The sequence below is a fragment of the Ambystoma mexicanum genome, chromosome 10, assembly GCF_040938575.1.
Source record: "Ambystoma mexicanum isolate Mex_15411 chromosome 10, UKY_AmexF1_1, whole genome shotgun sequence".
Lineage (NCBI taxonomy): Eukaryota > Metazoa > Chordata > Amphibia > Caudata > Ambystomatidae > Ambystoma > Ambystoma mexicanum.
The window spans coordinates 61,596,333-61,610,620 of record NC_090932.1 but is presented as its reverse complement, the minus strand read 5'-3'; the positions used below and the strand labels follow the sequence as shown (position 1 = coordinate 61,610,620).

General features: G+C 46.1%; 1 protein-coding gene across 1 annotated transcript in view; it reads right to left on the bottom strand.

Annotated features, from left to right (window-relative positions):
• Window positions 1–14,288, bottom strand: part of LOC138492809 (uncharacterized) — a 469,421-nt gene that overhangs the window by 215,276 nt on the left and 239,857 nt on the right. Inside the window, exons 52-54 of the mRNA XM_069620163.1 lie at window positions 13,113–13,291; window positions 4,879–5,038; window positions 185–304 (exon numbers count right to left, since the gene is read on the bottom strand). Of these exons, the coding sequence (XP_069476264.1) occupies window positions 185–304; window positions 4,879–5,038; window positions 13,113–13,291 (459 nt within the window). The remainder of the gene's footprint in view (window positions 1–184; window positions 305–4,878; window positions 5,039–13,112; window positions 13,292–14,288) is intronic.

Genomic DNA, 14,288 nt, shown 5'->3' with positions numbered 1-14,288 from the left:
CCCCCTTAGAACCCAACACTACCCACTCCATACGTAAAGAACTACAGGCCCATTTCAACCTCTTCATGATGGCAGTGGGACCTTGAGAATGGGATGTGATTTAAGGTGAATTCTGGGAGTAATGCTGCCTGCAGGACTGACGTACACGAGGAAGACCGGCTCAGCGGGATCGCGCATGCATTACCTTGGAATCCAGGGTTGCAGGCACACGTGTAACTTCCAAAGGTGTTAGTGCAGGTGGCATTCGGATGGCAGGGGCTGCTCACGTGGCACTCATCCACATCACTGCAAGATGTTCCATTACCTGCAGAGGACAAAGCCAGCATTGAGAATGGTCACATTCCTCCAATATCACTAAATGTCAAGTGGCATCGAGAGATCAGCAGCACAACCAAAGTGCTCTATGAGCCTAACCAGCATCTATAGGCCTGTTTATAGTGCAACTTCTGGAGGATAGCTTAGGCAAATATGTGTAATAACAAACATAAGTTAGATTCATGCATGTGTCCTGGGCAATGCTGCAGGGCCGCCCAAAGCGAGGCAGGGTAACTGCTGTTACCATCAGCAGGCCTGGAGAGGGGCAGCCCAACCTCTTCCCCTCTCTGCTCCTCTCCTTCCCCCAAGACAGAGAGACACTCAGTCAGTGCAACACAAAGCTGAGGAAGGGTGAGGTGTGAACAATCACCTCACCCTTCCTCCAAACAGCAAGGTGCTAAGCACCTAAGGAAACCAACAGCCAGGCAGGGATCAGGTTCAAAGACCTGCCCCCCGAGGAGGCCAGAGAGTCGGCTGTCCGGCCGGGGGCTGGAACACAACAGCCCCCACTACTATACATATCAAAGACCCAGGGCTCCCCTGGGTCTTATAAATACAGAGCGGCATGCTCTGAGAAAACACAAACCGTTTGTGGACCCTGAACGGGGAACCAAACACACAGGAGGTGCACTGTTTACTCAGTGCCTTCCAAACCTTTGCTTCTTTACCACAAAACCCTCCCAATATACAAATAAGGGAGACGAACAACAAGTCATACGACATGACAAGGCGGGCACGGGCCAGAGGGGGTAACCCCAAGACCCGGTGCCCAAAAGTATGTTACTATGATGATGTGATTATTTTTATCTCCATAACCATATCTGTACCACAAAAACCTACAACCTTTTATTGCCAACACTGGACAACAATGTGTGAGCCAAATGATTCCGGGTGAGGGTATGGGGTCGGCAAATAATTATGCATGCATATGGGTTCAGCAGTTATTGGGAGCATGTGCATTGCACACATAAAAATGGTTTCAATACTTGCCAGATGATGTAACCATACTAAATCAAACTGTGCCCAGTGCATGCATTGCCATGTGACTGGTTGGGCTCTGATCACCCTGAAACCACAGACTTTACTTGTGATGAGTGTCGAGCACCTGCTAGTTTGTGTTGACAGGAGTAATGCATCGCGTTATACTTCACCTGGAACATTTGATGTGTCATCGGAGAGATTCACAGAAAGTCACATCCCTAACTCTATTTTGGGAAGCTGGGGACCCAGAGGTAAACAGACATGTCGATGTTGCATCTTAGCAGATGTCATTTCCACTGGGCATCTTTGCAGTGGCATGGACCTCTGACTCTTCAACACAGAGCAAATACATGTAAACCGCTACATGGGAGCATCCATGTGCCGGCTGGTGCCATGTACACAACGTTTCATATTACACAAGTGAAGCAAGAAGGGGGGGGTGGGGGACACGCCAATAATAATGCTCAGGGCTTCAATATATGCAAATCCGGCCAGGTCCCGCCCTGGCTGTGCAGACATTGGAGCTCAGTAATGCCCCCATGGGAGAACAAAACACCTTAAGAAAAAGGCATCGACCATCTTCTATTGGATGGAAGACAGAAGAGACACGTGCATCCTGCCCAATCGGCATGCTTGTGCTGTACAAGTCGTGAAATGCATAAGTAGGTTACTACAAGAGGGGGCAGCCAATCACAATGCCCAAGTAATCAATGGATCCACCGGTACTGTTGGGTGGCATGAGTGATTAATTCAATGAATTTTCATTGTGTCTGGTGAAACTCTCAGAACCAGGATATACAAGTTTAAGTAAAGCAGGGGTCAAGCCCTAAAAAAAGTGGGGGGACTGATTAACATATGGGATGTGACATCACCAGACATTAGCATATCGGGGTGAAATATGCACATTTCATTCAATTGGCTTTACATAACCATACAAATTTCACAGGAGGGATGGCATTTGGCTTGCATAAAATCAAGACACACAAAAAACCAAGAGAGGATATTTTCTTCTAATAGTGTTTTGAAAACAATAAAAGGTGTGCATGTTTTAAACTCTAAGAATCAGTCCCTATATTTTCCCTGGAACATGCAGTCTTGAAATGTGGCATTTCAACTTTAGTTGTCTGCTATTTCTCATCAGGTTATTTGGTGCAGTGGTGAGGTCTGCGAACCCCGCACGACCAAGCCAAGGTCTGCAGAAATGCATAAAAGACAGCCAATACCTGCCATTTTACACACAGCCTCTAAAATAAATGGGGGGGGGACATCGTTCCTCGAAAAAAAGTGGGCTGACACCGTCTACACGCGTTTACCCCTGGCTTAAGCCCTGAAGTAAAGGCTGTCAAGGTGGCATTTGCCCAGAGGGCACTGATCTTTATGAACTCTATGGTCCTCACTGGGCTAGAGGGAAGGCCATTTCCCACACACAGGCACTGACAGTGATGTAATGTAATGTGAACCAAGTCCAAAAGGCATCTGGGCGCTAAACACACCATTACTTACACAGGTACTACACCTGGATTTGCAGGACAACATACACAAAATCATAGACACATACAGGCACATGTACCCACGTATATATGCACACAGACGTAGACACCTACACATATTTGCATAAAGACACGTGCACCGAAATAAAGGCACACTCACATATATAGGCAAAGTCATAAATGCAAAGACACACAGGTCCATATGAAACAGACATGCAGGCAAACACAGTGTCAGGCACATGCACACAAACATGTTCAAACACATAGGCAAAAGGCGCACTGGCAAAACCATACAAGAACGCACACATGTTTGCGTACATACAGGCACACAAACACACATGCATAATCATACAGAGACACAGGCACACAATACAGAAATATTGAGTCACATAGATAGATACACACGAAAATGCACACACATGAAGGAACACATAAACAGCTGTAGTTTCCGAGGCAAACACATGCAGACACATGCAGACACATGAAGACACACAAGCATCCACCTGCCGATCATTCAAAGACACACCAGTAAATTCAGATTTACACAGGTGCACACATTGGACTGAATGAAGCGAACAATTGTCAGGAAATAGAGCGCAGACTGATTGTGTTGTTATTTCTTTTTTGGTTTAGCAATTAGGACCAACCGCAAGTGCCAAGGACGAGTATGCGCGTCCTTCTTGCATAGACTTGCATAATAGCCTGGCAGTTAAGTCTATCCTGTCCCGGGAGGATAGCTCAGAGGCAACATGCTCGCCTTGGAAACAAGACGATACGAAGCAACACAGGTTTGATTCTGGGTCAGCGCTTAGAAACCTCTGGGTATTAAGCACGTTATAAATACGCAACTAAGAGACATATTCCTGTAACAGCGCCTCGATGCCCCAGGGCTGTGTGAGCACTTTAAAAATGCAGATAAATAAAATTAATTAATTAATTTAATGAGTCCATTATGAAAGGTGGGACTTTGGGGTAAAATGTGTTTCTTTTATGCCAAACAGAAAACATAGTACACACATCAGACTATTTTATTATTGCCCCAGTGCCATATATCTCTAGGTAATATGGATTACTGCAATATATTTTAGCCGCATTCTGTGTCACACAAGCAGCAAGACTGGTGCTAAGAAGACTTGCACAGTTCTTTCCTCTTCAAGAAATGGCTCCACCCTAACACCCAAGTCCACACACCCTTCACACCCCAACCTACCCGAGACTCAGTGATCTGCCCTCACTGTTTCCAGCCCTCGTTGGCAGTAGATCCATCGCTGCCAAATTGCCCACCCTTCCCCTCCCCCATTGCTATCTCCCTGCTCCATTGTTTCTCTGCTCCCCACACTGTGTCCTTCCCACTGTGACTCTGAAGCGCACAGTTGCTTCCCGAAGCTAAGTCTACCCTCAATAAATACCCTAATAATAATAATAATAAGCTGGACACTGGCTCCAGGAGGACTGCATGCCCTGCAGGATTGACATGCATATTAACATGGCACTATGAATGGTATAAGGTTACTCAATACATGGCCTATTCTTCATTTGGTCCACGCGGCGACATCTGAGATCATGAAACGTCCATAAGTGGGCAGGAACAGCTGACACCCTTTTCTATTCACCAAATAGACAATGCATCCTAATGAGCAACTCCCCACATGACTTCCCTACTTCATTCCAGCATTCACTTTGTCACACTCAACTATAAATCCAGATCTGCAGGTACAGGTGTAGCTTCCGATTGTGTTATTGCAGACGGCGTCCGCGGAGCAGGGATTTGCCCCAGAGCACTCATTAATATCTGTAAAAACACCAGTTTGGGCATATCAGTGAAAATGTGCTCTAAAATCCCATCATAGTGCATAACACATCCAAAATGGTGGCGTGTTTAATCCTAAGGACACCGAATAACTGACCCGATCAATGTGGCTGGTGCGGTGTTTGCATGGCGACTGTGCCAATATCAGGAGATTGGTCAATGAGACCGTATGGATCCAGAAGACCAGAATTTTAGGAAAACATGAAGCCCACACCTCATATACATACATGAAAAGCAGCATAACTGAAGACATACCATAAGGCCTTTAAAAGTGTCTTTTACCTGCACAATTGATTCCATCACCAAGAAAGCCGGGAGGACAATGGCCGCAACCAGAGGTGGCATTGCACGTGACTCCGGGAAAGCATGCCTGCCTGCAGAGGTCAGGCGGAACTTGACAGAAGTCACCAGAATAATTATTATTGCAGACACATCCAGAAACCTATGGGAAAGGATCAAATATTTCAAAATCATTCAAATGCATTTATTTCACCAGGAACCTCAAAAGTATGGCTATGATGTTCTCCAAATGTGACACCTCAAGACCGCTTCCTATGTTGAGGAGCTGGTACCCCTGGGAATGCTCATGTTTCCTGTCCTTACACAATTAACAGAACAAATAACAGCGTGTACTCCCACATACCCAGCTCTTACCCCTCTCCCAGCTCCAACCCAGCCCTCGTATTTTCTTGCATGTTTGTCCTTCCCCTCGTCAGTGCCCCCCGTGCGGCCGTGCAATGTGTATCGCGCCTCCCGCCTGTGATGTCCTTCCTTTAAAAGTTCTGCCCTGTCTGCCAGGGGCGGGTTAGTCATGTACATCAGGGAGGTAGGTGGCTCGGGGAGGTTTGCAAATCGTTCAGGGGACTGTTCCGTTCCAACCCCTTATCCTCACCCCCCTCCTACCTCCCCAATAGTGTATGGGTGCGATACAAATAAAATATCATATCATATCAATTTGTGATAATCCGTTAGACCGCAGCCGCCCACCTTTGTGCATCCGACAAAGATCTCACCAGTGGCCATTCAGCGTGCAAGCAGGTAAGTACATTGAGTGCGGCCTTTGCAAGTACCCAACGCTTGTCCCTTGTTGGCATTGATGTTTTTGAACACAGGACAGCCAGACAGCTCAAACAATGATTATGTTGTGAGCACAAATAACCTTAAATATAAAAGGAACAATAGCACATACGTCAAAAGGATACAACAATCGCAAAGTAATCGCATCTCCTCAGCTGGGTAACAGAACGCACAGTATCCTATGCACTGTCCACCAACACAATGAGTGGGTTGTGCTTAGCTCACTGCCGCTTGTTTCAGGGGGGCTGCTCGATAGCGCACAGGCATGCTGACCACCCCGTCAAACGACGCTAATGTGGCTTGCTAGGAGCACATGGCACATTGGCATGGCCATTCCACGCCTGGCACTGTGAAATGCGCTAAAGAAGAAACATGTATTCCCGCCCTTGATTGACAGATAGAAATGCGAGTGGGAGAGCAGCAGGCCAGACCGCTGCTCTCCTACTTACACAAACATGTTCTTATTTATTTGAATTGGTTGTTTATAAGGCACTTAATACCGAGATGTTTCTAAACGTGGACCTGGGAATCGGGCCTGTGTTGCTCCACATTGTCTTGCTTCCAAGGAGAGCGCATTGCCCCTGAGCTATCCTCCCGAGAAATCCTTCAGAAATGACCTTCTCATGCATTGCACCTTCCCCTGCACCTGACTGAACAGGCGCAGGGGGCGGGGGTCATTTCATTTTTGTCTATCTGGAAGTGCACCCTGTTTGTGAATTTAGGATGTGCATTGAAATGAGCAGGAACGCCCCCTTATTTTTTCACAAAGGGAGTGAAAAGGGCCATTTGAATGTGTGCATCTAAAATACACACATGCATATGCCCCTTGTGGATTGGGGTGCACCTTTTTTGGGGGGTAAGCGAAGGGATGCACTAGCACATCTCCTCACGTGTGCCAAAAAAGGTTTTGAGCCCTCTGCTCCATACAGAAGATGGAGAAGGAACAGTATGAGGTCTGGTGGATGGGTGCTAATTCAGTCGCCAATCTGGCACACTACGCCATGCATTCATTTGGTGGCCACCCAATCAGGATCAGTTGCCAGATTCAAAGCTTCCTAGTCCTCTTCCTGGGCAATCACTGAATGTGTGGATTCAGGAGTTCATCCCAGACACGCACGCATACATCCGCCCAGGTCTGGTGATGGCTGCCCGGTTTTGCGAACCTGGAATCTCATACATGGAAAACACTTGAATCCATTTGGTTTCCCACCAGATTTTAAAATCCAATACGCCGTTGTTATGGGGATTCTCAGGGAGCATTTACAAATAGCTACCACCTGTCTCATTCTGTTTCTTCACCCTCCACCCCCTGCTCAATTACTTCAGTAAGCCTCCCGTTGCACCGGTGTCAAATTCGCCATTGACCCCAGCAATCACTGTTCACTTTATGAGGGGACTCCACTACCCGATCGTGACTACCCGATCGTGACTACCCGATCGTGACTCCATGCGCTGTGCCGCCAGACCCGGCTCGCCATTTATATCCTACGTACCAAGCTCCTGCCCCGTTCATAACCTGCCGATAAGCAACTAGGTATCCCTGCTCATTATCTCTTTGTGATAAGCATGAACGTCAGGAAATTCTCAGTCTACGCCACGGGCACACTACATCTTATTTCACGACCTACTATCTATGGTGTTGAACTATAACTGCTGCCGACAGCATTTGGATTGAAGACCGCACATCGTGCCATCAAGTGACGACCGTTCACGTACTCCTGTTCTGCAGCACATCTCACTCATATTGTCTGCACCCTACTCTGTTCATATCTGTTGCTTTTGCCACTGACATTTGCTATTTTAAGTGCCGCATACTTTGCCAAAATTGTCTACTGCCCTCGTAGAAATCGTAGCGAAGCCTACACTGTGCAGAGTGTCTGTCCTCAATTCTGTTCAGAACTTAATAGCCGCACACGCTGCTATCTACCACTATTCATAATTGTTGGCTGCATTGCTGTCTTTCGCCGTGGCCGCCGTTTAATATGAGCTTTAATGCCACAGAGCTTTTATAAAAGTGTCGCCCTTGCTGCAACTGTTCTAGTGACTGTCGCCGTCTCGGCGCATATCTGTAGCATCTGTAGTATCTATCCGCACTGGGTGCACACTGTGCAGATGGTGGAATACAGTGATGTCATTTAGAATCATGTGGGACATGAGTGTTTCAATAGCTACAGTTGGGATTACAGGATGGGAGAACCTAACTGAAAGGATGTTATCTGTCTAGCTCCTGCCTTTTCCTACTTAACTTGCCCTGTAACTTGAAATAAACGTACTCATTTTTATATACTAAAGTCTCCAGTGCTTTACCTGTTTCCTGATGACTTCCAACCATCTTCCGATACTACAATAGACGACAGCCATAAACGCTGTTCTTGTCTCTGTTGCCGCTCACTGCAACCCTAAGCACGTATAGCCTACCAAACCTGCCTCTCACCAATGTTGAAACCTAACTGCAGCCCACCTTTTTCTAAACCAAGAGCGGCCAAATCTGCTGAAATCAAAGTGTCGTACATTTCATCTAACCTGATTGACGCCTATCTGCTCATTCTATTTGCCATCTTGTTTGTAAACCAGCCAGCTTGTCAATAACCATACAGAGTCCTACTCTTTTCACCTTACCTCTCCGTTAGCTAGCCCTGTACTAGCTGTATACTTACTCCATGATGAACTGTATACTATCAGGATAAGTCATGTCTATGCTGTGTCAATTGTGCAATGCCATTTTGAGAATAGACTTATATTGTCCTAGAGTATACACGGAGTTACTGCTGGGTAACCTTTTACACTACCTGTATTATACTTTGTGTTAACTTTGTATAGCACGCAGTTCCCCCTTAGACACCGTAGTCCTAGAGTATTGATCACAATCATATAACACACTGCCAGTATTACGATTGCCTCTAGAATCATACTGCTCATCCTATTATATGCTCTACCAACGCAGAGTTCAGATGCATATAGACTTATCCCTGATATCAGTGACTACTCCCCACAATTGCTGTCCAATATCGCACAGCTTGATATCATTTTCAGCATGATCTCTATCAAACAGCCTTCACCTCTGTCATAAATCACCAAGGTATCTTATGAAAAGATTACGGTAATCAAAAAGGAAAAAATTAGTAGGGCTCTTCCGGATCCTTGAATTCACACGGCTTGATAGTACGCAGACAATGCTGCCAAAACTCGCGTGTGAAGGAAAGCCATCCGATGGTCTTCTAATGGACGACTGCCGAAGATCACGTGTAGAAATTTCACGTGAACAAAAACTGCTGCAACTTCTAGAAAGCAGAAGAAACACGACGAAGAAAGCCAAGGAAGTAACTGACGAGATGCGAGAATGCAGATCAAATGTTCAGCTACCAAATGCCATATTGGTTCAATCAGAAGCAGCGAGCAACGTCTCCACGCTGCTTATGAACGTACTGCAGTAACACACGTGACTACCTTGAATCACATGAATTCAACGACGTGAATAATGCAAACGTTGTTTTCCCGGCAGTACATCAAACAACCTCCATTTACAATAGAACAGTCTAGCAGTTCTATGAGCAAAACCCGTTCTGCGTGAAGATGGGTTTCCAGGTCCAGAGGTAATATGTCCAGCATGCATGACAACCCCACACCCCTGACCCATCACCTCAACCATTTAACCTATGGCCCATGCGCACCCCCCCATTACAAACTCGAGACTCCGAGCCAGTCTATCTGAACTCCACGAACTACCAACCAGGTTTACCCAAGCCAATCATACCCGCACCAACTGCAATGTCGCTATGAAAACTCCCACTCATAACAAAAAAAACATCCTCCCGCACCTCCTATCCCTTCACCCAAAATGCATCACGTTACCTCGCCTACTATACCTACTGCCACTATCCTCCCGCACACCAAAACATCCTCGAAGAACCCAAAGGTTGTCACCAAGCTCTCTGACATTAAAGGCGCCTTATGCCAGATCCCTAGTAGCACACCCCACAGAAATAGCAGACCTGATCAGTGGCGATGATTATGACTTCCTTCCTATCACTGAATCCTGGCTCCATGCTGCTGCCAGTCCTGCTCTCCTCTTAGCTATACCGGACAACTATGAAATCATTAGAGCAGACAGAACCAACGTCAGAGGCGGTGGTATCGCTCTCATCGCCAAATCCAAGTTGGCCATGAGAATTACACCCTCTCACACTATGAGTTCATGTGAACCACTTAAAGCTAAACTCCCCATCTCTGACAATGACACCCTTACCATCTATCTCATTTACAGGCCACCAGCTCCCACCGGATCATTTGAAGAGGACCTCTCTGCCCTCCTCTCCAAAAACACCAAGTTGACCTCCCAAATACTCCTGCTTGGAGATTTTAACTTAGGATTTAATGACCCCAATGATCACCAAGCCTTGGCCATTGCCAACATACTAACTGAACAGGGGCTCACACAAAGAGTGACCCAAGATACTCACGGCAAAGGGAGAACCCTTGACTGGAGATTTTAATTTAGGATTTAAGGACCCCAATGATCACCAAGCCTTGGCCATTGCCAACATACTAACTGAACAGGGGTTCACACAACGAGTGATCAAAGCTACTCACGACAAAGGGAGAACCCTTGACTGGGTTCCTGACTATAACTGCATCACCTCTATCCTATCTATAACTCCCCTAATCTGGACAAATCATTATCTGATATTGTTCACTATGCCAGCCACTACCACTAAACCGAAGGCTGTGCCTATTGCACCATCCCTCCCACAAGGATTAAAAGAAGATCACTGCAGATCATCATGCCACTTATCTTACCGACTCTTGACCTGCTTCATTACTCAACTAGTCCAGACAATCCTATACATGCCTATCATGATGCCATGACTAAAGCCCTTGATACAAATGCGCCACTTAAGTTACGGAAAAGTAAACCAAAAGCCCATCTGAACTCTTGGTTTACGCCTTATGTAAAAACTCTGAGAAAGGCAAAAAGGAATCTTGAAGCTCTATGGAAAGTCAGCCCTACTGATGAAAATACAATTAATTTAACAAACCTAACATCCCTTTACAAAAAATTCATTATACGCGCCAAACAAGAAACTTACAATGAGAGGATCAGTAAAGCCAGCTCAAGCACTGGGGAATTATTTACCATCCTCGGGGAACTGGAAGCTTCCATCCCACAGATAGATGACTGGTCAAGGACAAGCCTTGGTGCACAAGTGTACGGAATGCTCTTCCAAATAAAATCTCCTTACTCCAGAGCAAAATTGCTGATAAAAAAGCTACCCTACCTAGCATAGACAAACCCAGCATTGCTACAGTAGCCACCAATAAACCTCCTAATCAGTTTACATTTTTCCAAGTCTCAATCTACGAGGTTGAAAAAGTCATTCCTTCATTCAAACCATCTATTTGCAAAGAAGCTAGCTGTCTGGCACAGACCATCAAAGACGTGGCCAGAGACCTCTCGCCTTTCATAACCAAATGTATCAACTTCTCATTTACTACTGGTACCGTCCCTTGAAGCCTAAATGAATCTTGGGTCTTACCCCTCCTGAAAAAACAGATCCTAGATCCCTCCATCCCGACAAACTACAGGCCCATCACCACTGTGCCTATTTTACTAAAGATTCTTGATAAAGTGGCCTATTCTCAAATCCAGTATTTCTTAGAGTCTAATCACCTCCCCGGAGTCAGACAATCGGGCTTCAGACCCCAGCACGGCACAGAGACAGCACTAATAGACCTAAAAACACAGATCGACAAACTGAAAGACAAGAGAATAACAGCCCTGCTGCTACTTCTTGACCTATCGGCTGCGTTTGACTTGGTGGACCACCAAGTTCTTTGCAACCACTTGTCCTCAGCAACACGCTTCTCACCTAGTGCCATTACCTGGATCAAATCCTTCCTCAATAACAGGACCATGCGAGTCTTCTCACCACTTGCAGCAGCTGACCCAATACCTATAACTTTCGGGGTTCCACAAGGTTTGTGTGTTTCCCCCACACTGTATAATATATTCACAAAGCCACTGTTCGATGACCTAGATCATCTGGGTGTCACCTACACTAACTAGGCAGATGACACCCAGATCCTCATACTTCTCTCGGGCGAGTATGAAAGGGACCTGGCTTTGGTGAATAAAATATACCTCATCATCCAGGCATGGATGGCCACACACGGCCTATGCCTGAATGATGACAAGACTGAGTTTTTAATACTTGACTCCACATCTAACATCAATAAACTAGGCCAGAATTAACATTGATGGCAACTCCATCAATGTGGCAAAAGTAGTAAAAACCCTGGGCTTTTACCTAGACTCGGGCCTCACACTCAATAAACAAGTCCGCTCCCGGGCATCCGCCACAGCCTACACATGTAAGCTGATCGGAGCATGTAGACCATTCTTATTGAAGGAAAGGTGTACTACCCTAGTGAGAGCACTTATCTTATCCAAGCTGGATTATTGAAACACTCTCTATTTAGGGGCCAACAAATACATCATCAATAAAATCCAAACCCTGCAAAACAATTCCTTAAGAGCCGCTCTTGGTACACCCAAGAGCAAACACATTTCACATCTGAGGAGACAGACCAAATGGCTCAACACCAAAGATAAAATCCTGCTTAAAACCTTATCCCTCACACATAAATGCCTCAACCATGCAGCCCCGATTTACCTCTCTAAGAGAATCAACAAACACTCCTCGTCCCGCCCTACTACGACCATCAATTCAGCACGCCTATTGGTACCTAGATTTAAGCTAAAAAGGGCAGGGGGTACTAGCTTCCCGGTCATGGCAGCCCAGGCCTTGAACGCCCTACCCCCTCCTACGAGAGCAGACCAATCCTTCTATACATTCAGGAGTAACATTATAAACTGTCTTATCACCGACGACACACCTTGCCAGCCCTAGCCATATATAGAACATACTGGATTCTAGACTTTTCTGTTCTGACCCCTAGGCTACCGACCTATGAAGCCTTTCCTTCATTTTGTGTATTTGTATTTATATTCTTGCATAAATGTCTATTGTATCTCATCTGCACTTTTACCTTTTCACACCACTACTATCAACCCCATTCTATGTGATGCTGTAAGTAACCTGGAATTATTCTGTACTCTTTGCTTTTATTACTGTCACTTCCTTGCCTTGTAATGCTGTAACCAAGCTGAAAATATTCCTATAACCTACCATGTGAAGGCACCCAGTTGCCCCCGGGTCGAGTGTGCCATATAAATAATAAAACAAACAAACAAACAAACAAACAAACAAACAAACAAACAAAAACAGCAAGTAATCATACACAAAGAAGCAAGAAGGGGGACTTGCTGGGTGAAACTGAATGCATGATGTCTTTCCGTGGCAACCCCTAAATGACATCCCTGCCCGGGTGGCAATGCTCACCTCCGACCAGATGTGAAATGATGGAAGAGTCATACTCACATAGAGTGATGAGGCATTGATCTGGGTGCTGCTGTTGTAGTTGCACTGATCCAGATGTTGGCAGGCACAGAGAACAAAGGTGGGCTCCAGGATTGCAGAGAGGTTGTTGGACGCCACAGCCTCCACCTTTAGTGTGAAGGCAGCTAGACTGGTCGGAGTCCAGGCTAAGTTCCCATTTCCTGAAGAGCGGAACAAAAGATGAGTTGTGAAAGCAAAGATTGTACATTTGCAAGCCATTACAGGAATGCAGGTTATTAAGCCAAGAGTAACATTTGAAGAAGTTGTTCTCGTACATTGAGTCTTAAAACTGTAGAGACCCCTTCTCCAAATACTACAACAAGTCTCTTGGATGAAAGAGGAATACTTGTTCAGTTGAACATCAGATACCAACACCATGAACTCAGGCTGACATTGCTGATAGTCAGATGAGAAACACTCAGGCCAATCCTTTCTTAGAAGCACATCCCCTTATGCTGACAATCCTTGAGCTGCCATTGTTTAAACGCCAGGGACCTCAGGTTTGCAATTATGATCCCCAAGATTACCTGATGGATCAAAACTCCTGGAACGTATTGAAATAAAACATCACGGCCCTCCTATAAGAAATGGACTAAAGGCTTCCACCGATGGTAACCATAGTTACCGCCGCGCAGCATGGCATCGCTGCCTGCTGACCATGCGCATGGATGGGTTGAATATTAGGTAGTTGTTGATGGTCTGGTAAGGCAGTGAGGACGTCTCTGTTGGTGGTGATTATCTAGAAAATCAGAGCGCCTCTTCTCTCTGCATGGAAAAGCGGATCTCATTCATATGTGGTCCTCCGCCCTCTCTGTCTCCCCCTCTCTCTCAACCCCCCCCTCTATCTCTCCGGAGTTCCATGCCGCTTCAGCATTGTGGCGTCGGCAGAGACAGAGAGAACAATACCTGTCATTACACAAGCCTTTAGCGGGTACCACTCCAGACAATGCTCAAGGAGGCCACTCCCAGTACTCCCAACACCCTCCTGCACATGAGGTGGTGACAGCCCCCCCACGTGGCCCATTTTTCACAGCACCCTGAAAGAGAGGGGTGGTTTTCTGGAATGCCTCTTCTGATCAAAGTCACTGCTGGGCAGAAATAAACATCCACTGTCTGAGTAAGGAAATGTCACGCAAAGACGGAGGGTATAGCTTATGT